This window comes from Martes martes (assembly GCF_963455335.1).
Source record: "Martes martes genome assembly, chromosome: 3".
In the NCBI taxonomy this organism is placed as follows: domain Eukaryota; kingdom Metazoa; phylum Chordata; class Mammalia; order Carnivora; family Mustelidae; genus Martes; species Martes martes.
The window spans coordinates 29312066-29337954 of NC_137890.1; the positions used below are offsets into that span (position 1 = coordinate 29312066).

The following is a 25889-nucleotide window of genomic DNA, read 5'->3' on the forward strand; positions in this document are numbered from 1 at the left end:
CAACCTGAATCTGACCCGTTTTACACAATCTTTGGGTAAAACTGCCAGTCCCCATTGTTTCTCTCTGCCCCATAAAAACTGAGTTCAAAAATGGATAGGAAGAATTGATTTTATTGCCCTGCCTGATAAAGAAAAACCACCTTGAATGTGAATGGCAGCTTTCTGATTATTCATATGTCCCCTATAGGTATCCAATCCCTCAACAGTATACAAATCCCTGAGAGGGCCTTACAAAACACTAGAGGACATAGCAGGAGGAAAGGAGAATGCCAGCTGCCAGAAGAAATGAAGGAGGGATTTTAGTCCTCTCCTAGGGCGGTGACAGGGCTTGAGAAGGAAGAATCTTGCCCTCCTGTGTTTGGTGTGATGTGGACTTGAAATCTGCGGGCAAATCAAAAATAGCAAAGAGCAGAGCCCTCAAATCTACCAGGTCTATATACCAGCCCCGGGGTACTTTTAACGGAAAGCAAACTCACAGTCCTCATTAAGAGTCCAGGTTAACTTAAATACAGAACCCTGTTCCTGTCTGGAGCCCCAGCGCGTCTCCGGGTGCGTGAAAACTTGCCCTTGGTTTAGGCGGGTCGTTTGAAGAACTCAGAACTCCGACAACCAACAGGATCTCGGGACGCGTCCCTGGCCAGGGACTGCCCTCTCCAGCGGGCAGCTCCTGCTGATGCTGTCCAGGCATCGCCCAGGGGAAAGGTTGCAGAGCGGTCGGAAGGCGCGGGAGGAGTCTGGCGGTGATTGATGGGGAAGGGACGCATGAATAAAAGTACTTGTCTAGGGACAGCAAGGACCCCGACCGAGCGAGCTGTGGAGGCTACTTGGTCTGGCATTCCCTCCGCGTTTCGTCAGAGCCAGACCCGCCCGCGGCTGAAGGGAGGCGTGCTCGCCCCCGGAGCGGGCTGCAGGCGAGCTGCGAGCAGAGCTGCCCCGGAAGGAGGTCACCGCTGGTCGCTCGGCGCCTTGTGCTCCCGATTCGAGAGGTAAGCACTCTGGCTTGGTGTGGAGTTAACTCAGTGATTGAACCTTATCCTGGGGCTTCAGCTTGGGTTAGTAGTTGGGAATATATATTTTTTTTTATCTATTTTTTTTTAAGATGGATAGAATAGAATGAATTGTATTGTTGGAGTAAAGGAGGTTGGAAGAGGAGAGCACATGAGAGTCAGAAGTCACTTTGAGGGGACAGACGCTTGCGAGTTAATGCTGCTACTCCCCCAAGCCGGACGAGTGAAGTGTCTGAGTCTGTCGGTGCACTCCGGGGGGCGCGGGGGCACTCCGGGCGCAGGCAGCTGGGAAGTAGCGGCTTTCACTCGCCGGGAGGAGTCTTGTGGTTCAGACACCGGGTATCCGCGTTCCCTGGGGAGCAAAATGCAGATTGGCGTATGCGCTTGGCCTCTAAGTGCCTTGATTCCCCAGTTCCCACGCGTCTGTAGCCAGAACGTACGTGCTTCCTCGGGGCACACCAGGGAGCTCAGAGCTCTGCCTCGGACACCCATCCTTCTCGCCCTGGCACACCCCTTCCAGAATGCCCCGCGCCACTGCGAGTCACTTATCCCTCGGGGGAACGCCAGGGAGGAAAACACACACACACACACACACACACACACACACAGAGGGATAACTGGAGCGGGAAGGACAATCGACGGGCGCAGGAGGGTCACGCGCACCAGCTCAGCACTGGCGCGCAAACTTGAGTTGCATTTGCGCGCTGGTAGTGGCCGCGCGGCTGCGCTCTGCGGGAGCGGTTTGCAGGGGCGTGGCTGGGGTAGCTGACCCAAACGTCCTGTCTTTCTTCCCTTGCGGGTCTCCAGACTCAAAGCTGCAGAGCAGCCACCGGACGCTCACTGGAGCAGGCAGCAACATGCAGCCTCTGCTAAGCTGGGGCAGACGCGCCCTGGTGGCGTTGATCCTCGCCTGCGGCGTGGCGGGGGTCCGGGGAGAAGAGCCGGGATTCCCGCCGGCAGGGGCAACTTTGCCACTTCTGGGGCACGGAGAGAGAACGACGCCCCCCACTGAGGTTTCCTGGCCAAGGGGTTCCAACGCCAGCGTGCCGTGGTCCTCTGCACCTCCGCAGATGCCTAAAGCAGGGAGAACACCTGGAGCCCCTCCACGCGCCTTCTCTCCTCCCGCCTGCGAAAAATCCTTCGAGATCAAGGGGACTTTCAAGTATATCAACACGGTGGTGTCCTGTCTAGTGTTTGTGCTAGGCATCATCGGAAATTCCACACTGCTGAGAATCATTTACAAGAACAAGTGCATGCGAAACGGCCCTAATATCTTGATAGCCAGCTTGGCTCTGGGAGACCTACTGCACATCATCATTGACATCCCCATCACTGTCTACAAGGTAAAGGGTTAATATCTTCGGGAGGCTGCCTAGTTAGGAGGAGGGAGATGGGACAGCCTTTGGGAGATGCTTACTCAAGAAGATCCATCGCCTCCTAAAGTTAGTGTCACTGGAAATAAATTCCCTACTGGTCTTCAGTAAACTTAGGCTAAGCTTAGATCAAGTGTAGTCCCCAGCCCAGCAAGATCAGCATCACTTGGGAACTTGTTAGAAATAACATTTTATGGCTGCACCTCCAGCCTGCTGATTCAGAAATTCTGGGATGGAGTGCAGTAGTCTGTATTTTAACAAGCCCTTCATGTGATCATGATGAACTGTAAAGCTTGAGAACCACTGGTCCTGAAGTATCTAGTCTCTAGGCGCAGCTCACTGGGTCCATTCTTTTTGCAAAGGTGTGGTCTGTGGACCGGCAGGACTGATATCACCAGAGAGCCTGTTAGAACTGCAAGTGCAGGCCAGACTTAGAAAAGCAGAATCTGCCTCTTAAATGACCTAGGTGATTCATATGCACACTAACCTTGGGAAGCACTTTTGTAGAGGGCCCTGAAAGTAGTAGGGGATGGAATGGGTTTTTGGGAAACAAATGGGTTAGAAAAGACACAAACTAGTGAGTACACTAACACAGTTCACCTGCTGTGAATGACTGTATTGTACCGACTCTTTATCACATGTCTACAGGGGGCCAAGCACTGAAATGGACTTTTGACAACTCACAAGTAGGTATTTCTCTGTTTTTACAGATGACTGATAACATGCTCAAGGTGTCATAGTTAGTAAGAGAGGGAGGTGGGAAACAAACCCAAATCTATCAGGTCCAGAATACAAGTTGTACCCCCCTTCAATTACCTTGTGAACAAACCAAAGGGGGGGGGTGCTTTCCATGCGAAGTCTCTAAGGCTTTCAGTAGCTAAAATTACTGTGATTACTATGGGCATCAGAGGAAACAGGCAGGGAGAGCTAGGGCAGGACATACACCCCCACATTATTTGAATCCAGGTTGCTTTGGAACTCTAAACACATTCCAACGTCTCTGGGCCTCAATTCCCTCGAACCTACAATGAGGCTGTTAGAGACCACTTACTGGGGTTTTGTGGTGCTAAGAAAAATAGCCTAAGTGAAAGATCCGGAAGATTCTAAAGACTCATGCAAGTATGTAAAACTCTCCTTACCCATCACGATCAGCAATAGAAAGCCATAAAAAAGAACAGAACCAAAGTAAAGGAATGGGAAGGTGCTTTGGGAATTTTCCTGAAGATAGTCCAGGGTTTCAGTACAAGGGGAAAATATGGCCTGGAGGGCTAGAAAAGCACGGGGAGGGAGGTTCGATCTTTGTTGAGGAGTCATCACCATAAGCCATGCCTTTAAGTCCTAATCCAAATAGCCATTCTTTAAGAGAATTTTAGCAATTTCTGATGTTTAGAAATAGGATTCAGGTTAAGATCCAGGCTCTAGAAGGAAACACTCCCACAAATGTGGGATAAATAGAAGAAATCCTAAAATCCTGCATGGCAACTTATTCCTCTGAAGTCTGAGTGTTTCCTGGGAGAAGCACCATCTGAAGTGGTTCCCTTAAATGCGGTGACAGTTCTATTAGAGCCAGAGGTGACACATTTAATTCGTTAGGGAGTCCCCCAGACCAAGTCTTAGCATTCCAATTTGGCAAAGGATTCCAATTCAATTCACCAAAATTAACTCGAGAAACTGTAGAGTACAAGGTGTTGAGAAATGTTTAAATAAGTGTTCAACGAGAGCCTTCTGAAAAGGGAGATTGCAGTCTGGGTTTGCTAGGCTTGCAGAGATTTTTGTGAAGGGTCTCTCTGGGGAGGTCTCAGAAACCCCACATGTCCAGCTCAGTCTCTGAGTCAGAGACCTTCCTAAGTCAGCCAGCCGCTCAAGTGTTGTGTGGAAGATGGGGTTGAGGACATTTTCTTCTAGATGGGTTGCTTCTAGGCCAGATGAAATAAGCTCTTCCAGGACCATCTTACCTTGTCTTTCTGGTCAAATGATTATGCTCGATCAACCAGAGGATATCTGACTCCCAAGGGGGCACACAGCTTTTACTTTCATTTCAATTTTCTTTATGATTTCCCTAGGAAATTACATCATTTTGCCTGAAACCATTCTGTCCGTTAAAGCTGTGTTTTTATTTCTGAAGTAAACAGACTAATGAGTCATTACAAATCTGGCCATCTCGTCATTTATGTTGGTCATAAACAAATCCATCACAAAGAATAAAGTCCCATTGCCATGTTTGCCAACATGGAATCCTGTGTGGGAGCCTTTGGTTTATTTTTATGGTGTTCATAAATATGTGTCACTTGAAGCATAATATAATAATAATGGATGCCAGCTATTATGCACAGTTTCTTGGTTTATTTCACGAAATCACTGCAAGAAACCCTCTGGAGGATATATTGTTGTCATCCCTGTTTTATGGGAAAACTACATGTTGGAGAGGTGAAGAAGTAACTTGCCCAGTGTCACACCACTGGATAGTGATGAAACTAGGGCTCCAATGCATCCATCTGGTCCTAGAAACTGTGGTCTTCTCTGACCCTCTGCACTGAGTGAGCTTAGACCCAGCATGCCCTTCTCCCACATGGAGTATTGCTAGAACCTCATTTGAGTACACTGGTTGGATTATATGATACACTAACACACAATAGGATACTTGGCATATGTTTTCAGTTCTCATCTGAGTCATTTGAAGATTTCTCTTTTTTTAAGATTTTATTTATTTATTTGAGAGAGAGCACTAGTAGAGAGAGGGGCAGTGGTAGAGGAGCAGAGAAGCAGAGAGAAGCAGACTCCAACTGGGCAGGAAGCCCAATGCAGAACTCAATCCCAGGACCCCGGGATCATCACCTGAGCTGAAGGCAGATGCCTAAGCAACTGAGCTACCCAGGCGCCCCCCCAACCCATTTCAAGATTTCTTTCTCCTGAAATCCTCTTCAAATGTTCTTCAGTATATAATATGGATAATATCATTGTTTGTTATTCTGGAGGCTTTATTTACCAAAACACCCAATCAGACTAGTTAAAAGCCATTTATTCCCCTAAATAACTGTGAAAACATTTAAGTAAGTTTTTAAAAATACATTTAGAATTTCAGCATGCTAAGGTATGATACTTCGCACAAAGTAACTTAAGTGCAATCAGTGAGTTCTAATTTTGTTTTTGTGGGGTATTAAAATTCTCTTTCAGAATTCAGTTCATTGTACATATTATATAAAATATATATTATCATTAATATGGCATGTTAATTTTATATATCTATATATAAAACATAAACAAATTTTCATTCTTATTCATACACACACACACACACACACACACACAACCAACATTCACAAATTTCTGAGGGGTTCATAGAACCCACCCAACCCATCTGTTGGCACACTCAAGGGACCATAAACGTCAATGTGAATCTATTACATTAATCTGGGGTTCAGTAAATCCAGTGTTCAAAAAAGTTGACAAACCCCAAACTATCATAGTCATTGCTACTGCTGTAGAATGAGAGACAACTTCACAGGGAGGGGTTGCTGTGAGATACTGACAAACCTTAGGCTATAGATCTGTTCGTCCTTGACTCCTTCAAGGAACTGGGTCTCTGGAAACTTCGAGGTAGAGTCAGTCTTCTTATCAAGTCTCTTGTGTCAGAGAGGAAATCCTCTGACAAGGCCAGAGAGGTGTTGGAGGACACCCAGCAGAGAGAAGCTGTTGAAGTGCCTCACATATTTACCTAAATATGCTGAAAAGAAGAGCCTGGTTTACCCTTCTCAGCAGTATATGCTAGGCTCTTACATGGGACATTACATCAGGCTACCCAGGTGAAAATGAAAACTGCAGTCATCCAAAGAGGATATTCAAAGGTCTCTATGTCTATTTATATATGTATATATGTGAACACATACATACATATATAAATGGATAGGTAAATATCATTTGGCACAGTGCCTGATACTAGTAAGCAAAGAATAAATGTTACGTGTGTGCGTGTGTATGAATAAGAATGTAAATTTTAGGGTTTTTTTTTTCTAGCTTTTGCCATTATAAATGTAACTACAAGTAATATATTTATACAAATGGCTTTGCATACATGTGTGACCATATCTGAAGGGTAAATTTCTAAACTAGAATTCCTGAATCAAAGGATATGTGCATTTGTGATTTCGATAGCTATCTCTACATTGTGCCCCAGAGGCATGATAGTCCTCTTAGTCTGAATCACTATTTTATGTAACATCTCCATACAGATATGCATGTATTAATGTCTATCTCTAATATATACATGGATCGCCATGCCAGCATGTACATGGTCTATATCTATACCTGAACCAAAAGCCAGGATTTATAAATATCTGATATGAGGATGAATCTCTTCTTATTCTCAAACTAATTGTGCCCTTCCTGTGTAGACTGCAATGAATGCGGTAACCTAAATGTCTGTTACCGATGAGAACCTAACTAACAGTATACTAAGTTGTTGTAACACTGATGTCAAAGTTGCCAAAGCTGTGCGAAAAGCAAAAGAGCTGGGCATACTTCTGGATGCTGTGAAGGTTTTATGTTGTGGTTGGTTGGTTGGTTGGTTGGTTGGTTGATTGGTTTGGCTTGGTTTGATTTAGCAGTGATATTTAACAAAGCTTGGTGGCAAATCGAAGCTAAAATTTATTTAACTTTTTTTAACTTCTCAAGCAATTAAAAATTCTTGAGCAAATAATGAGTTTTTAACTTATCTCTGGATTTTACTTAACACTTTCACTCTGTGTTATATTGGCATGGATAACTAAGTTAATACAGTTAATTCTCAAATAGAACTTCCTTTATGTGTAAGCAAACTGCATTTGCAAACAAATTGGCTTGTGAACTGTAAAGACATTAACCGATAGGAACATTTGTTTGATAAAGATCCACATTTAATTATGTCCAGTGATGGTGGAGAGCCATTGGATGGCTTTGCTATTAAGATTTTATAGGCCGGGCACCTGGGTGGCTCTGTCGTTAAGCACCTGCCCTTGACTCTGGTCATGATCCTAGGGTACTGGGATCAAGCCCCGCATCGGGCTCCCTGCTCAGCAGCAGGCCTGCTTCTCCCTCTCCCACTCCCCCTACTTGTGTTCCTTCTCTCACTGTTTTTCTCTCTCTGTCAAATACATAAAAATCTTAAAAAAAAAAAAAAAAAGATTTTATAGGCTCTATTAGAGGCAGAGCCTGCCTTCATACCTCTGAGAGGCAAAATTGCTGATCTTTAATGTTTAACTAGTTAAAGTAGGGTACACCTCACATTTAAATACTGGCATGTAAAAAGGTGGAATTGCTTCACTGAATCCACAAATGAGTTTTGAGTGAAGTGACCTTGTCAGGTAATCAGACATTTCCTGCTTGCGACACTATCTTTCTGAAAAAGCTTACCTTTCTCACTTCTTGTCCTACACCACTTCTAGTACTTAACAAGTTTGTGTATGTGATTACTAGTTTCATAGCTAGAAGTCAAAGTCAATTGAACACTATCAAATTTAACTTTTGAAATTATAATTTTCTGGTCAGTAAATGGGGATTTATGCACATAGAACAATACATGAAGTAAAAGTATCACTGGATAGGGGAGTCTGATTTCTTCTAAGATAGTAACACCGATTAAGTTACTGAGATATTTTACTGAACTTTTTGTAAAATTTAGAGATGTTCTAGTAGAAGTTCTTGAACCCAAATAGAACCTAGATACCTTCAGATTCATTTACTTAATGCAGAAAAAATGTTAAGGAGCACCAATTAAACACATTTAAAGTATTAGCTTTCTAAAAGTACTAATAAAGAGTTAGACTATTAGCTCTGAATGACCTAGAATCAACTAACGAATAAAACTAACACCCCAACATCCACCTAGCTTAGTGCCCTCAACAGTCAATACATGACAGATGCTTTTTTTTTTTTAATTTATTTACTTGACAGACAGAGATCACAAGTAGGCAGATATGCAGGCAGAGAGAGAGGGGGAAGCAGGCTCCCTGCTGAGCAGAGAGCCTGATGCGGGGCTCGATCCCAGGACCCTGGGATCATGACCTGAGCCAAAGGCAAAAGCTTTAACCCACTGAGCCACGCAGGTGCCCATGACAGATGCTTCTTGACAAAAGATGTTATACATAAATGTAAGAACAGTGGACTTTTCTTTTTCTTTTTTTTTTTTAAGATTTTATTTATTTATCTGATGTACAGAGAGAGATCACAAGTAGGAAGGCGGGGTGGGGGGGAAGCAGGCTCCCCACTGAGCAGAGAGACTGATGCGGGGCTTGATCCCAGGACCCTGAGATTATGACCTGAGCTGAAGGTAGAGGCTTAACGGACTGAGCCCCCCAGGTGCCCCAGGACAGTAGACTTTTCTAATCATATTTTTTATAACTGCTTAGATAGAAAAAGGAGGATATTTGCTCCTCGTCTTATATGAGGATATTAGTCATAATTAAATAATAGGTCAATAGCATAATTCAAATAACCCAGAAACTTGAGATTTCATATTCCCAATTCATTGTTCCATACATGGACTCCTGTAACAAAATGATTGGCAAACTCTCGGCCTTGGGCGATGAAAGTTCCCTAGGTTAACCCTATGGTACTTCTTGCATTTGCCTTTGATCTGCCACTTGGTCACTCCATAAATCCAAGCCTCTTAAAATATCAGGACAATGTTCCGTTCAGTATGGGAAGGCTTATCTATCAAAGGCTTTACATCTTCTCTTTGTTCACTTTAAATGAGTCGGTCAAGATTGAAGATATTTCCACAGCTATACAAGAGGATGACAGAGCCAAGACACTGTTGTTTCAAGGCCAGGGAGCCACGTTCTTCATTTCTCAAAGAAAAACCATATAGGGTTATCTCCGTGTGGCTAATATGCTATAGTTGATTATTTTTAGAGAAACATGCCAAATGCTAATAAGTGATTAAGTGTTTTAAAGGGTGTTGACAGATAAAGCCCAAGTTAAAATAAGATTCAAGATGTAATTTATGATGTGAAACATTCTCTTTCAGGACTTCGCAGAGTTAAGACGAGGTTCGTTATGTTTTGGAAACAGCCGAGTGTGGTGTATTGGATATTGGATATACCTTAGCCAACAAGTCCTCTCTTCTTAGACTTCTGTTCTTCCCAGTGCTTTTATTTTAGGGATTGATTATTTCTCTTCTCCTATAGACCCTCTGGTGAAAACGTAAACGAAAAAGAAAACAGCCAAAGTGTGGTGGTAAGAGAGAAAGAGGGTCATGCTTGAGGAAGAAATGTATTAGCAAAGTGGACTGACGCATTTCTTGCCCCTTCTCTGACCCTAAGACTCTCAGCCATACCCAGGCCTCCTGACTTGTGTCCTCTCTCTACTTCTTTCCTCTTTAACTCCGCTGTAGGTTCCAGAAAGGAGGAAAACTATTCTCTGGATGTTTACATCAGACAAATCTTCTCCCCCCACCCCCCCCCACACTCAGTATTTCCAAATTATTTTAAAGAGCTTTTAGATTCCATAGTAATCAAGTCTTCTCATCGTAGCTTACCAGTGTTCTCTAAGATAGTGTCTGATTAGAATTCAGTTTAAGACATGAAATGATAAAGTTTGTGGACTTCACAAAGTTTACAAATCTCTTTCTAAGCCATGAGACCATTGAATTGTAATTCCTGCTTCTTTAGGTGTCCTAGGGATCCTAGAAGATATAGTTTAGATAAGTGAATCTGTTAATAAGCTAGGTTTAGGAAAAAACATTTCTTTTTTTTTTTTTTTAAGATTTTATTTATTTATTTGACAGAGAGAGAGAGATCACAAGTAGGCAGAGAGGCAGGCAGAGAGAAAGGGGGAAGCAGGCTCCCTGCCAAGCAGAGAGCCCGATGCAGGGCTCGATCCCAGGACCCTGAGATCATGACCTGAGCAGAAAGGCAGAGGCTTTAACCCACTGAGCCACCCAGGCACCCTGGAAAGAACATTTCTTAATGCTCTTTGTTGAATTCTTCAGAATGTGTAATGTGTCTGAGTTTTTAGGCACAAACTATGGATATGTTAAGTTCAGATAATAGGAGAGTAGCAGTCTATGTGTTGACCTGTCACAGACTTGGAAATAGATTTCACTGTAACACTAGTAGGAAAATATATTAAAGTGAACTTAAATTTCTCCTAAGACATTTATTTTTGATCTTTTTTTTTTTTTTTTTTCTTATCTCTTTGCTTCTCCTGGAGATTTTGTTTCAAGAAACTTAATTCATCTTCATGGACTCATTGTTCTATTTCGGCAAGCCATAGGAATGTTTCCAGAACAGGGAAAACCCTCTGTTTTGTTGGTGGGCATGCAAGATTCCCAGAGACAGAGCCTCCATCTTACACAATGCCAGGAGGCACCGCTCACATTGTGGTCTGTTTAAGTGTCATCCCTGGGGGATAAGCCAGCCTTATTTCTGACCCATATATTTCTAATCCACCCAACTTAATTTTTAAGTGTATAGTGCATTTTAATGAGTGCAGGATAGAATTTGTAATTGATATTTGTCCCTAAGGGCACAGGTACACTATAAGTCAAAAAAGTATTTTCTACGTATTTGACCATCAGCTTACTTTAAATTCTGTCCCTATGTGTGATTTTAAAAAGAAATGGAAATCCTTGAATGAGGGTGCTCTATCTTTAAAAAGCCAGTTCAAATCCAGAAAAACTCTTACCAGCTCTACAAAACAGAGGAAAAAATGAAGAATACACCCTTTCCCAAAGTTGTAAAACACAACCGCTCCATTCTTTACCTCTTTTGACTCTTGTTGTAAAAACATTTCTGTAATCCAGCCATTTGAAGGCAATGTTCACAGCTTATCACTGCAATCTAGCCAAGTAACCCTGGTGTTTGCTAATATGCTGCTCACCCAGCCTCTGAAACAATCATCTCCCACAGCATCTCCACGCTTAATCACTCATTTCCATCAAATTTACAACTAACGCTCCTTGTAGGATCCCATGAGACAGTGAGAAACGGTAGGTTCTGTTTTATGTCATTCATTTCCCTGGCAGCTCTGAGGAAGAGAGGACGGAAAGGAGTTTTTGCTTTTCACATTTTCTAGCCTGCTTGGAAAGCAGAACTCTGAAAAGAGAAGAGCCACCCATCATCCTCAATCCCTGAACGCCCCTGGCTTCATGTGTCAAGAATACCTGATCTGGAAGGAGGAAGGAAGGGCAGGGACTGGACAATACAAAAAAATAAATGCGTAGCCCTCTCCGTTCTCTAAAGAATTTGTTTCAAATATGAGAACTGAAAGTTCATGCCAAAAATGTTAATCACAAGATTTCTGCCTTACGATCACATTCGTTCTTTTCATCCTTCCACGTGCTTGTTCACTGCTAATCGACAAGCTTTTAATGAGTTGCCACTGTGCGCCAGGCACTATGCTGGACATTATAAATGTTACAGAGTATCTGAAACAAATAAACAGTTAAAGCTCAGTATATCCTCTTAAGTAAAAAAAAAAGAAAGAAAGAAAAAGAGAAGATAAGAAAATAGTATATACATGGTTAATGAGGCGATTGAACATTTATTAGTGTGAGACGGTTAACTTTCAAATTTCCTGATTTTATGGGGCTTGATTCCTTCAGGCATTAACAATGGTATGTATTAATAGGGTTTTTTTTTCCATTTGATTTCTCAAGAATGTAATTTTTAATTAAAAAGAGAAATGAAAAATGTAAATCCCTCAGTTGGAGACTTTGTAGGACTCACTTAACAATACTTATAAAGAAAATGTTCATGCTGTTTACCCTTTTAGAAATTAAGTAAAAAATGCCATGATATAAAAATAATATATTTGGATGCCATGGACTTTTTCCTTTCTTAAACCGCTATTGCAACATAAAGTTATAAAGTCATGGTCATCTTTGAGTAGAAACCTTGTAATCAGTATGATCACATCTTTTTTCAATCTAGTGTTGATTCATTTATTTGTTTTTATACACCCAAAAGAAATGTTCTAGGGGAGCAGTATAAGCCGTAGGGGAAAGGGATCAGCACAAGCGTGGACTCTCATTTGTCAAATGGACACCACTTTGCTCTAGGACCTAACGGTAAAAAAATCTCTTTATTGGATGAGCCATCACAATGTGAAAACCAGTAACAGTTAATGGGAGTATTTTCTAACTGGCTCACATTTAATAAATAGTAGGTAATATGTATTCAAATGTACTTTTAAGCAGGACCTAAAAATTTAACTCATGTCACAGGGACCTAGAAACAATACAGAACTCTAACACTGACTTTGCAATTAAGGAGACTTGTTTGATTGCGTGCTTGATTTGTGTTCAGTATTCAGATCTTGCCCTTAGGTTTTGTCATTGAACGGGGTAAAGTCTCAAGAAAAAATGAAACATAAGGAATAAGAGTGTGTTATTGCTGGATTTAGAGTTAGAATTGCTTCCTCTTGGAATAAAGGGAACCAATTTCCCCTACAAAGAGGAAAGCTATATTGTTGGGTTTCACATTAGGTATTGGATGTTGATTTTTGTCAAAAAAATAGCGAAATAATTAATTTCCAGTTATAAAAATCTCTAAGAACTTTTTTTTTTAAGATTTCATTTATTTATTTATTTGTCAGAGAGAGAGAGGGAGTATGCACAAGCAGGCAGAGTGGCAGGCAGAGGTGGAGAGTGAAGCAGGCTCCCTGCTGAACAAGGACCACCCCCCCCCCATGTGGGACTCGATCCCAGGACGCTGGGATCATGACCTGAGCCGAAGCAGCAGCTTAACTGACTGAGCCACCCAGGTGTCCACTCTAAGAACATTCTTTCACCAAATGTAAAGATGGCATCTCGGTTGAGAGTGAATTTTGTTCTTAAACTTAAGTAGCTTTCCCTCACCTTCATTCAGGGTTTTGTTTACCTCTAAACAAAAGGTTGGTATCTTTGCATTTTAAATAAGCTCCCAGCACTAAATTGTCCAAGACTATTGGAAGCCATTAAGACTAAGACGAGCATCAGTAGTGGGCCTGGTTTCTGTGACTGGGTGTCTGGCCTCTCAGTGTCTCCAGAAGGCCTTCTGATTGGAGAGAGGCAAGGGTTGCAAAGTCACCCTTCTCATTATGAAATAATAGAAGTGACATCTGGCGCTTTGCCGCTCATCTTTTGCGGCTCTCAGGAGCCACAAAAAGTAACGAAAAGCTGAAAGCTGATGAAGGTTGATACTCCCTAGTTTACAGTTCCTTTCTTTTTTGGAGGGGTAGATTAGAAAAGTGTAATCCCTCAGTTATGATTAGGTTTCTATCTCTGTGCTGAACTTGAAGAGAATGGTTACAATTTTCAGTTTGTGTTTCCCTGTGCCTATGATAACTTGGGTCAGAGGTTGAGCTGCAGGCCTTCCAGCGGTTTGAAGAGCAATCACCCAATTTCTAGGCTGAGCCAAAAACAACAGTAACCTCAAAACAGGGCCTAGATTCAGTGCAGAGCCCATTTCCATTGGCCAGACTTTTTCCCTTCAGTGGCCTGGACACTCATTCATCTTGATTCATTTGATGGTTGTACCTATGGGAGACTAATATTTGCATATTTGCATATAGTTTAAGGAAATAGGATATTTGAAATTTCCTAAGTTTTACATATTATATGAATAAAATAGCTAAGTGAGGGCACCTCGGTGGCTCAGCCGGTTAAGCACCTGCCTTTGGCTCAGGTCATGATCCCAGCGTCCTGGAATCGGGCTCGATCCCCATGTTGGGCTCCCTGCACAGTGGGGAGCCTGCTTCCCCTTCTCCTTTTGCTGCTCCCCCCTGCTTATGCTGTGTGTGTGTGTGTGTGTGTGTGTGTGTCAAATAAATAAACAAAATCTTTAAAACATTGTTTTTAAATTCAAAAAATAAAAATATCTTTAAGAATTAAAATAAATAAAATAGCGAGGTAATTAGGAGAAATTTGCTTCTGCATCTAGATATTTTACCATTGTTTGACACATAGCTGTGGGTTTACAAATACTAAAATTGATTTGATTCTAAACCATCTTTTTTCTGTGGTCAGTTTCAGCAAAACACTGTATAGACTCTAGAATCAGACCATGTGGGTTCGAATGTGGATCTATTACTCATGTGAGTAATAAACCAAGTAAACCAAGGCCAACTGTATTACTTGTCTAATGAGGAAAAGCAAATAACCACAAAACTTAGTGGCTTGAAACAATAGACATTTATTATCTCACACTTTGTGTGTGGGTCTTGAATTCAGGAACCAGAGTGAATGGTTCTGACTTAGTGTCCCTCTCTCATGAGAGTGCAGTCAAGATACTTCCCAAGGGCTCTAATTTTCTGAAGATTTGCCTAAAGCTGCAGGATTCTCTCATTCCTACACCTGGCACATTGGTGAGTCATTTTCAGGAGACCCCAGTTCCATACCTTGGCAGTCTGTCCATAAAGGGGCTTTAGTGCCCTCTGATACGGCAGCTGGTCTCCCCAAGAATGAGTGATTCACCAGACTGCAAGGAGCAAGCCACAGGCCTTTTGTGAACTAGTCTCAGACGTCACCCCTCATCCCTTTTGCCACATTCGTTCACTAAAAGCAGGTGATTAAAGCCAACCCACATCTCTAAGGGAAGGGAAATGAGCCTTCACCTTTTGACGGGAAGAGTAGCGAAGAGTTTGTGGACATACTGACCACCAGCATAGCGTATTAATAAACTTCTAAGTGCCTCAGTTTTCTTATCTATGAAATGCACATCGGTAGTACTATCTAATAGGATTTCTTTGCAGATTTCAGGGCTATGATATGTGTAAAGTGTTTAGAATAATGCCTAACCCATTATAAATGCCATATAAGCGTCAGGCTTGTTTTATTTATTTATCTTTTTCCCAATCTATGTAAGGACAACCGGAACTAGTAGAGAGAATATCATCTAGGGATGCCTGAGTGGCTCAGTTGGTTAAGCGGCCGCCTTCCACTCAGGTCATGATCCCGGGGTCCTGGAATCAAGTCTCTCATCGGCCTCCCTGCTCAGCGGGGAGTCTGCTTCTCCCTCTGTCTTCTCTGCCTGCTGCTCCCCCTATCTCTTTCTGACAAATAAATAATTTTTTTTTAAAAATCGTAAAAAAAAAAATGAAAGAATATTGTCTGGATAATTTATAACAAATTAGTCTGATAGAGTCCTTGGAACCGTTTGGAACCTTTTTATTCTTATGTTTCCAAGTTCTTTTAAAGTATCTGGAGTTCATAGTTGGTTCAGACCTGAGGTAGCCTGAGTCTTCCCCCATTTCAGCAAATACCTCCACCATTCATATGGCAAACCTCTTAAAGTTTCCTGACTCTACATATCCACCCCCTAATAAGTCCTGCTGGCTCTACCTTTCATCTACAGCCCATTCTGTTCAGCCCCAGGTCACCACAGGCTCCAGCTTACCATAACCTCCTATCAAAGCTTCCTTTCTTGACCCCACATTCTATTCCACATTGAGCAGCTACAGAGATCATTTTAAAAACATAAACAAGGGGCGCCTGGGTGGCTCAGTGGGTTAAAGCCTCTGCCTTCGGCTCGGGTCATGATTCCAGGGTCCTGGGATCGAGCCCCGCATCGGGCTCTCTGCTCGGCAGGGAGCCTGCTTCCCCTCTCTCTCTGCCTACTTGTGATCTCTGTCTGTCAAATAAATAAATAAAAATCTTTAAAAAAAAAAAACAAAAACATAAACAAGAGTGTGCCATTTCCCTGTTGAAAAACTTGCAATATATTTCTTTAAAAAATTATTCCAACTCCTTTCTCTACCATTTCATCTCCTAGGCACTTGGCCTGGATCACTCCACTACAGCCTTGATAGCCTTCTTCCTGTCCTTTCAGCTCACTAGGCTTCTTTACTTATTTTTACCCCAGGACCTTTGCACTTGCTCTTTCCTCTGTCCAGAATGTTCTTTGCATGGCTTACTGTCTTATTTTAGTCTGGTCCCTTACTCACACATTGCCTCTTCAGAAAGACCTTGTTGAGAATCCTATCAAAAAATTACTCCAAATCCCACCATACACTCTTCATATGACAATACCTGTGTGACACCACATAAAATATTTGTGTTTCTTTTAATCTACCTCCCTCACTAGATTATAAACATTATGAGAGTAGGAAGTTTGCCTTGTTCATTGATACGTACCCTATACTCAGAATGGGGTCTGGCACATATTGAGTGAATGAATGAATGAATGGGCAGAATTCTGAGTTAATTGATTAATCCGGAAGTCACAAGTGGATACTAGTTGGACAACAGATATATTTTTGTTAATACAATGTTATATGACAGTGATTTTTTAAATATTTTATTTATTTATTTGATAGATCATAAGTAGGCAGAGAGGCAGGCAGAGAGAGGGGGGAAGCAGGCTCCCCACTGAGCAGAGAGCCCATGCGGGGCTCAATCCCAGGACCCTGGGATCATGACCTGAGCCAAAGGCAGAGGTTTTAACCCACTGAGCCACCCAGGCACCTCTATGACAGTGTTTTTTTTAAAAGTGAGTTAATTGACAACTTTTATAATTATGAGGTTTTATATAAACTCCAACATTTTTGAGTAAAATCAAGAGGTCTTTTTGTTTGTTTTTTGTTTTTTGTTTTTTGTTTTTATTTCTTGGCAAAAATCACATCTTGCTTTTTAGCAGCTTCTCCTTTTAGATGTGATTTGCCCCACACCCTGCCACTCTCTATTACTGACTGACACCACTATCTTTCCTACACCTGGCTCCCTCTTCCCCTTCTGCCTGGCCATATAGATTTCCAGAACCCTAGATTAAGCATATCTGTGTAAATTTGCCAACATCTGTCCTCCATGACAGTGTAACTTTTCATATCCAATTTAGAAATGAAATGGGTCTATGAAACGGGTCTCATGTTGGAGCTCCAAGGCATATTCATACTAGACTCATTTTAGCCCTTGGTGCCATAGTATAATAATCACCCAACTTGACACACTCCACAAAGAACCCTCTCACCAGTGAAAGGACGGAAAGACCCATTGTGTTTCAAAATAATTTTCACTTTGGGAAGATTATTCTTTAAAACGTTTTTCAAAAACATCAATTTGAAAAACTTTTATTTTCAAAACCTCATGAACACTCAATCCAGATGTTTACCTAAAGTGATTCATTAACCAGTGTGAGGCACACCCAGTTGTACTAGGAAACAAAATAACTGAGTTTAACAATAGACGATTGCAGAAATATATGTATAATAGCAAGAACTCTTGTCTTTTGCTCCTTGTAGAGCTCGTGCTTCTATATTTGGGGGGCTTGAATATTAAGCATCTGCTACACGGCAGGAAGCGTATTAGGCAGTTGCACAGACCTTATTCTGTCTTATACTGTAGGGATACTGAAAAATGAAACAAAATAAACAAGTAAATGTTATAATCCATGCAGTAATTGTTGATAAGTGCTGTAGATAAAAAGAAAAGTGGAGTAGGGCAAGAGAAATGGGTACCGGGCACTTTGCTGTACTAACAATGTGGCTACCGTAGGTCATGTTGAAAATACTAGCCTTGAGCAAAACCTGAAGGAGACAGGGGAGTTCGCCGAGTAGATCTGTGGTGAAAGAGCCTTTCAGAATAGGGGGACACCGAGAGTAAAGCCCTAAGACAGGAGTGTGTCTAGGGCATTCACGGAGCAGTGAGTAACTATTACTGCTGAGTTACTGGGCGGTCAAGTTGACTACAGTAAATAGTAAGTATACAGATGCCCGCACTGTTCTCCGTAGGAGTGGTCTAGTCTCCCCAGCTGAGGAACGTTTATCATCTGTTTTTAACATTTATAGTCTCTGTTTTGGTTTGGCCATGACCTGAGCATGTGAGACTCCATGGCAGTATAAGAGATGTTTGCAGGGCAGCAGGGTCCATCTTCTAAGGGGAACTTACAAGACCGACCCCGGTTGGCCCCATGGTCGAGATCCTGATCCTAAGCTACTGTGTATGCATAACAAACTCTCATGAACTGGCTGTGTTTTCATTATTCCCAACCACTGTCCTGATCCATATATCGAACACTGGTGCTTTTCAAAGGAGTAGTCCATGAGTAAAGGAGTAAGAGCTGGAATTGCTTATCTTACTCCTGCATGCTAATTACGGTCCACTAAGTAATGCGGTTCAGAGGGCACTGTGTGAGTATCTCCCTCACAGACCTTCATGTCTTCTCGTGCAGCTGCTTGCGGAGGACTGGCCCTTTGGAGTTGAGATGTGTAAGCTGGTGCCTTTCATACAGAAGGCCTCCGTGGGCATCACTGTGTTGAGTCTGTGTGCCCTAAGTATTGACAGGTAAGAGTGGATATTTAAGCCAGCTATATCCTGAACACGAGCTCAGGATACGAGTGATTGCTTTGTTACTTAGAAAATAAACTATGTAATTCAATGAAACAGGCTCTGCCAGCTTGACAGATAATTCTATTTTGTGCTTCAGATATCGAGCCGTTGCCTCTTGGAGTCGAATTAAAGGAATCGGGGTTCCAAAATGGACAGCAGTAGAAATTGTTTTAATTTGGGTGGTCTCTGTGGTCCTGGCTGTCCCTGAAGCCGTGGCTTTTGATATTATAACCTTTGACTACAGAGGACGTTACCTGCGAACCTGCTTGCTTCTTCCTACTCAGAAAACAGCCTTCATGCAGGTGAATTTTACCTTTTTCTTTCCTTTCTGTTCTTGCCTTATAAATATTTAGCTACTTTCCCCCAACCCTCCCTTCTTGGGAAGCTATTGATTTATGACTGTCCTTGGCATAAATGAAGAGCGTAAGCCCCAGGACTGTGGGGAGAATGGTGACTAATGACCCATGCTGCAGGAAGCTAGGTCACTACTTATGCAAGAATCCCCTGGTGCCCAGGGATACAGATAAACCAAGTTCACATGAGAGAATCGATCTGAATTTATAGCTTCTCTACTCAGCTCGCCCAGAAGGACTGACAACTACTGCATATTCTGCGTAAGACAGCGCAGCGGTCATCAGAGGGAGTGGATGGTTCAGTGAACAATCAAGTGGAAGATGGCCTGATGTGGATGGATTCTGCACGGCAAGGCTGTCCTCTCTCTAAAGGGAGAGCTGCTGTTGCAAAGAATTTTTCATCTTGGCCATTTATTCAAGAATGTTTATTCAGGAAATAGGGGGAAATGGCAATGCTGGTATTTGTCAGCATATCGTCATTTAAGTGTAAAAGGCTCTTCCCACCAGAATGGGTCAGGAGAAGTTAATGCACTTGGTCCAGGTGTCACCAAGGATTATTTTCTATTTTATCTATAAGAAGACCACATACAAGTTTAGGGATTGCATATATCATGGTAATGTAGAGAATTAAGTGAGACATTAATGTGAAATTGAGAATGAGATTGCTGACTTCTTGTTTATCAGTTAAAAGGGAACAGTACTGCATAGGTGACATAAATTCTACTCCAACACGGATATATTTGGAGCAGCAGCTTAAAAACAAAGCAAAAAGATAGAGCAGAAATAGAATAAAAGGCATAAGTCATAAGCAGCTTTGATTTTTTTTTGTAAATTAGTTTTGTACATTTTTAGCAAAGTGATTTGTGTAGACCTTTCCACATCGATTTTTTTCCAGAAAACAGACTTGTTAAAAAGTGAAACCTTCTCTTAAACATTAGGATGTCTTTGCATATTCAGATATGGTATTTCGCATGAATACATTACAGATATTTTGCTTATGTGAAGGCAAAAATATTTGGAATACCGCATATTTTTAATTTTACCCAACTGCTTAAATTTTTGTGCATAATTACAGCACACGGCCTTAGAGAATTAAAATGCTCTTTAGGGAAAGTTTGTTTCATTTAGTGTAAGTATTTAATTATTTGTTCAGTAGACGTGACCTCAAAGATTCTATACAGCCTCTATGAAATGGATCTACTTTAGAAGATAATTATTCCTTGATGAGTATGTTGGTTGTTGTTTTTTTTTTTTATTTAGCACTTGGCATATAAGATTTTTTTTTACAGAGGAATGATAATCATGCAATTCTCTTTTTTTTTTGCCATAGTTTTACAAGACAGCTAAAGATTGGTGGCTGTTTAGTTTCTATTTCTGCTTGCCATTGGCCATCACTGCTTTTTTTTATACCCTGATGACCTGTGAAATGCTGAGAAAGAAGAGTGGCATGCAGATTGCTCTAAATGACCACTTAAAGCAGGTAAGAGAACAGAAATATGTGCTGACTCACGATTACAATGATGATTATGAATTAGAAAATTATTATGGTGATAAAAATTATTATATACTAAAGTGTATTTCCTTTTTCTTGCTTCTGGTATTTTTTTGAATAGACAAAGAATATCTTTTCTATTCTCTATCTAGAGATATTCTATTCTACCTAATCTAAAAGAATCTAGAAAGAGCCATTATTCTTTAAAGATGAATCTGAGGTCAATTTAGTTCTAATTCACGGTAACTATTCAACTTAAAACTCTGTGTTCAGGATTTTTACAAATACCACTGACTTTCTGTAAACAATATTAAAGGTTCTGTTTGGGAAGAGAGACTGCTGTGATTATCTGAACCATCTATTTAGTCTCTGGCGCTGGTTTTATTTCAGAGACGGGAAGTGGCCAAAACAGTCTTCTGCCTGGTCCTTGTCTTCGCCCTATGCTGGCTTCCCCTTCATCTCAGCAGGATTTTGAAGCTCACTCTTTATGACCCGAGTGATCCTAATAGATGTGAGCTTTTGAGGTAAGAAACATAAAATAGACAAAGTTTTTGTAGGTAAATGCCATTCAGAAGTTTTTGGGTTTTTTTTTTTTTCCATTGATCCCTTTCATAGGCAGAGAGAGTACCATTTTGCTAGTCTTTAGGGAGCAATTAAGATTCCCATTTTTGATCTTCACCCCTGTTGTAGGGGAAGGAATCAAGGGGACTTGTGAGAACACTGGAAATGGAGAGGTGGAGCTGTCAAAATGATGAGTGGGCACCATAATTGGAAATTCCACCTCAGATTCTCCTTTGCACACTTTGCGAAGCCTTCTTAGCAGCTGGCCTCACACTTCAAATGAGATTTTATTGTTAAAGAGAGAACTAGGCATGGGCCGAGGGGCGTGCTAGCAGAGAGAGACAGAGGGAGAGAGAGAGAGAGAGGTCATCCTTAGCAAAGACCAGTGATAAAACCAAAAATTAGGGATATGAATAACTTTTTCCTTCACAAAAACTCCAGAGTTTGCCAAGAATACATGCGTAAAGCAGCATATTATTCACAGACATATTTGGGTTGTTTTTTGCAGCTTTTTGTTGGTATTGGACTACATCGGCATCAACATGGCTTCCCTGAATTCCTGCATTAATCCTATAGCGCTGTATTTGGTGAGCAAAAGATTCAAAAACTGCTTTAAGGTAGGAGTATTTCAAAATGAAAAGCTCTTTTTGGCCTAGCATCAAATATAGCCTTTCCAAACTATTCATACTTCTATATAAAGAGATTTAGTAAATTGTTTTACAGTTTTCCCTTGCATTACATCACGAATGATTTTTTTTAAAATATGAGTTCTGCTCATAAATCACTCTATTTGATTTCCACCTGTAAATCCTCCCACTGCCTCAACCAATCAGTGGTACTCCTAGAAATGCTCAGAAAATTAGCAAAAAGTACATATAGTGATGTCTGACAGATATCATCTGATAAAATAAGAGCTAAAATGAGTTAAATGCACTGTTCCCATTTTTGGAAGGTTTGGGACTGCACAGCATGGTTTGGATTTTAACTCATTTAGTTATAGTATTCATTTGGACGTGAGAATAGCAAGCCAAATGAAGACATTTAATTGAGGTTTTACCTCCTCTTTTCCACCTTGTTTGTATAGCAGAGATGCGCTACTTGATGTGGAATATGTATCATTATCCTTGATTTGGCCACTTGCATTGTAACATCCATCCATCCATTCATTCACTCCTTTAACAATCTAACATGAATGAAATAGTCCCCTTCCCTGACATGGACATGACCCATTTGTCCCTGGGAGTTCATTCCTGGAAAGAACTTAGCTTCCTTGTAAAACTAAGTCAGTCTCATAGACTCATGGATCTCAGAGCAAGAACATTCGTCAAGATCAACTCCCTCATTTTATAGCACAGAAAACAATGGACCTCCCACTTTCTTAGACATATAGATTATCAGAAAGCAAACAGTACGAACAAAGTTTTGGATTTTAAAAAATCCAAGAAAAGAAATTGGACAAACAAAACTGAGACACTTGTATACTTTGTAAGTTTATTGTGTGATAATGTTGAAAAGGCACATGAACATAACATGTGCCTAATACAAACTGGCAATACAATACTAAGTTCATTGACATGGGAAGACGTTTGTGACACCATCAAGTGAGAAAAAGCAGGCTATGGACTAGTACATACAGCACAGTTATATTAAGATAAATTGTACACACACTTCTACCAACACACACTTATACAGTCATGTTATGGATGTGTGTAGTATTTCCATTTGCGTAGAAAAATGCCCTGAGTTATGTATTTATTAGATATCAAGCTTTAAGTGGCTTTTCCCTTTAAATTTAATGAAAAGATGAGTTTTCCTGATAGACATTTTTTCTGTATTTTCTGGTTTAAAAAATTATCATATATGACTTATGTAATTATATATTGTTAAAGGGAAGAATAAGAGAGCATGGAAAGAAAGGGGCTGAGAGCTCCTGACCATGCCAAGAAAGTCAGAACCCCAGAAAGTAGGAGGAGTCAACCCAGTGTCACTGGTGTGAACGTGTAACGAGTTCTTTTGCTTTGTACAGTCGTGCTTATGCTGCTGGTGCCAGTCATTTGAAGAAAAACAGTCCCTGGAGGAAAAGCAGTCGTGCTTGAAGTTCAAAGCTAATGATCACGGATATGACAACTTCCGTTCCAGTAATAAATACAGCTCATCTTAAAAAGAAGACATGTTCACTTAATGCCACATTTTCTATTGTGGACAGAAGTCATTAAATCAAGGAGGCCTTTGCCAAAACAAAACAACCGTGTGCTTGCACGAAGCAATGTAAGAATGTAAGAGTGATTCTTCTCTTAACACTCACAGTGACACATGACATTCTGTGAGCTATTTACAGCAGGAGAAGAAAAGCAGTGAGAATTGGGAAAGCCTCATCATGAAAGCACTTAATTTTTTACAATCAGCACTCAGAGTAGCTCTTGATAGCTTCCAGTATCTTTTGCCCCACTTACATTTAAGCTGATCTCACTCTGCATTCCTTTCAAAGAGGTTTATTTTTTAAATTAATGTGAATCTGATATAAAGGAAAATGGTGTCACTATAAAATGGCATTTTTAAATAAAGTTTAAATAACTCAAATTAAAAAAAAATCCTTCAAAAGAACTTTTTTATTCATGGTGTCACACCATTGGTTGGGTTATAAAATGTGAAAGCAGTTTAGCTGGTGTATTTTTGTGACATGAGAAACATATTTGAAGGATCAGGAGGTAGTATCAGAAAGAGAGATGGAGGTTTTTGAAAATCATTAACCTTTCTACGTTCAGATAAGAACAAATGTCACAAAGGGAAAGAGAGAGGAGCTATGGAATGCGATCCTGAAAGACTGCTTTGAAATCTCCCATTCATGTACTCTGCAAAGAAACCGTTACCCACAAATTAGGGGGGATTATTAAAACATTCTTCTTCTTTCATTATTCTAGTTCAAACACTATTTGTTTAGTTTTGTCATCTGTCAATACTTAGCTACGATATAGGACATGCAAATGATGACACAAAGGGCTGGCCCCAGCGTTCACACCTTTACGATGGAGAAATGCCAGCAACACCATCGTGGACAGCATGCGTGGTGCCCGGAGCCGTGTCCTCACGGCAGCATTCTCTCCCACAGACAATAGTTATAATTGTCTCTGGCATAGGTCTCATATGATAATGATAATACTGTCTTTTTAAATCACACAGATTAATCAATTTAACAGCTACCTGTAAAGCTTATTACTAACTTTTGTATTATTTTTGTAAATAACTACTAGAAAACAGTTCTCAATGTGGTGCTTTTTTGTCACATACAGGCAAAACTGCGTTTTGGGACTGTAAGAACTCCTTGTGCCTTCTTGTCTCATTCTTTCATCTCCCCAGCAAAGTGCCTTAGGTTAACTTGGGATGATATGTGTGTGAAAATATGTCCAAGAGAGAACGGAAGGGAGAGGAAATGAGGTGGGGTGGGAGGAAACCCATGGGGACAGATTCCCATTCTTAGCCTGACGTTCGTCATTGCCCCGTCACATCAATGCAAAAGGTCCTGATTTTGTTCCAGCAAAACACAGCTCAATGTTCTCAGAGTGGCTTCAGGAATAAATTGGGCCCAAGAGCTTTAGCTCCGTCTTAAAATATAACAGTTTCTACTTTTTTTTTTTTTTTTTCCTTTCAGTAACCCTGGGCCACATGTTGGAAATGAGCTAGCAGTGTGGTTCTCTGCCAGCATTTACTGTGATAATACAGTAAGGCAAAACCCAACAGTGTGGCCAAAAAAAAGGACAATAATTAATTCACATGCCACATGGATTCTATTTACAGATCACTCACGATCTTGTTTATTAGCTTCTTCCCAATCTCTTTTTCAGACGCTTGTCAACACAAAAGACATGTCAAACTTTGGATTTTAAATTCACTTTGGGTGACTAATATCTTCACGGTTCATTAATATATTTTGTTTTTGTCCTACTTAAGTTTTAGCTCCTTTTTATTACCATGGACTGGGTTTTAGTTCTTCCTCCTCATTTACATCCCAGCACCCTTTTCTTCTCCATATCAGACTGTGGTCTGTAGTCATCTTGCCAAATTTTGGAAACTGCACACAAAGAGCATATACATGTACTATTTATCATGAAATTACATTCAATAGCTTTTCTAAAAATGTCTTATTTCAAGATTTTAGCATACTGATAAAAGTTGGTAAGAAACAAACATGATCTCTTTGACATGATTAAAACTGATATTGCCAAAGGAATACAGTTTATAGCAAAACATGGAAATGCTGTAGCAAACTTTATAAAATTGTAATATAAGCATGTAAAATAATTATATATTTTGTTTTTCTGTGGCCACTTAAAGTGGCAACTACTGTAGTTGCTGATTCATTATTGTGTAAACAAAATCAATAAAAATTTAAATTGTTAAAAAAAAAAAGACCAGCTTATTTTTTTACTGCACAGGAATGATTTCTTAAATACTAATTGATTAAGTATTGGAAGGTAATACAAATGTTACAAGTAGACATTATTTATGTTAAGCATACAATAATCAAGGAAATATAAAAGTTGTTAAATTAAAATGCCAGGTTTCTGGTCTCTGGGCTGAATTGTCATTGTTGTCATTGTTGTTTTATTGTTGTGAGTAACCAGATATACATACAGACATTCAGTTTTCCAAAGCTGAGTATCTGGATGATAGTTTCCAATGGCCCCTCCTGTCTTCCTATCTCTGGTTGCCTGACTTTGGAGCATTTCACCAGTTAATCATTATTGTACCAAAGATCAAAAGTGAAAGGTTGAAATGAGATTTTGGGATTACTCACTTCATTTCACAAGCTTCTTTTGAGTGTTT

At 40.7% G+C, this 25889-nt stretch overlaps 1 protein-coding gene across 1 annotated transcript; it reads left to right on the forward strand.

Moving 5' to 3' along the window:
- Nucleotides 1–800: 800 nt before the first annotated feature.
- On the forward strand, nt 801–25461 carry EDNRB (endothelin receptor type B). The gene is made up of 8 exons (XM_080799152.1): nt 801–986; nt 1815–2350; nt 18502–18614; nt 18757–18961; nt 20343–20492; nt 20895–21028; nt 21574–21682; nt 23092–25461. The coding sequence occupies exons 2-8, from the start codon at nt 1865–1867 to the stop codon at nt 23224–23226; spliced, it is 1332 nt and encodes a 443-aa protein (XP_080655278.1). The 5' UTR covers nt 801–986; nt 1815–1864; the 3' UTR covers nt 23227–25461.
- Nucleotides 25462–25889: the final 428 nt, after the last annotated feature.

Coding starts and splice junctions, on each gene's coding strand:
- EDNRB (XM_080799152.1), top strand. CDS start 1,865: ATGCAGCCTCTGCTAAGCTGGGGCAGACGCGCCCTGGTGGCGTTGATC. Junction 2,351..18,501: donor TCCCCATCACTGTCTACAAG/GTAAAGGGTTAA, acceptor CTTCTCGTGCAG/CTGCTTGCGGAGGACTGGCC. Junction 18,615..18,756: donor TGTGCCCTAAGTATTGACAG/GTAAGAGTGGAT, acceptor TTTGTGCTTCAG/ATATCGAGCCGTTGCCTCTT.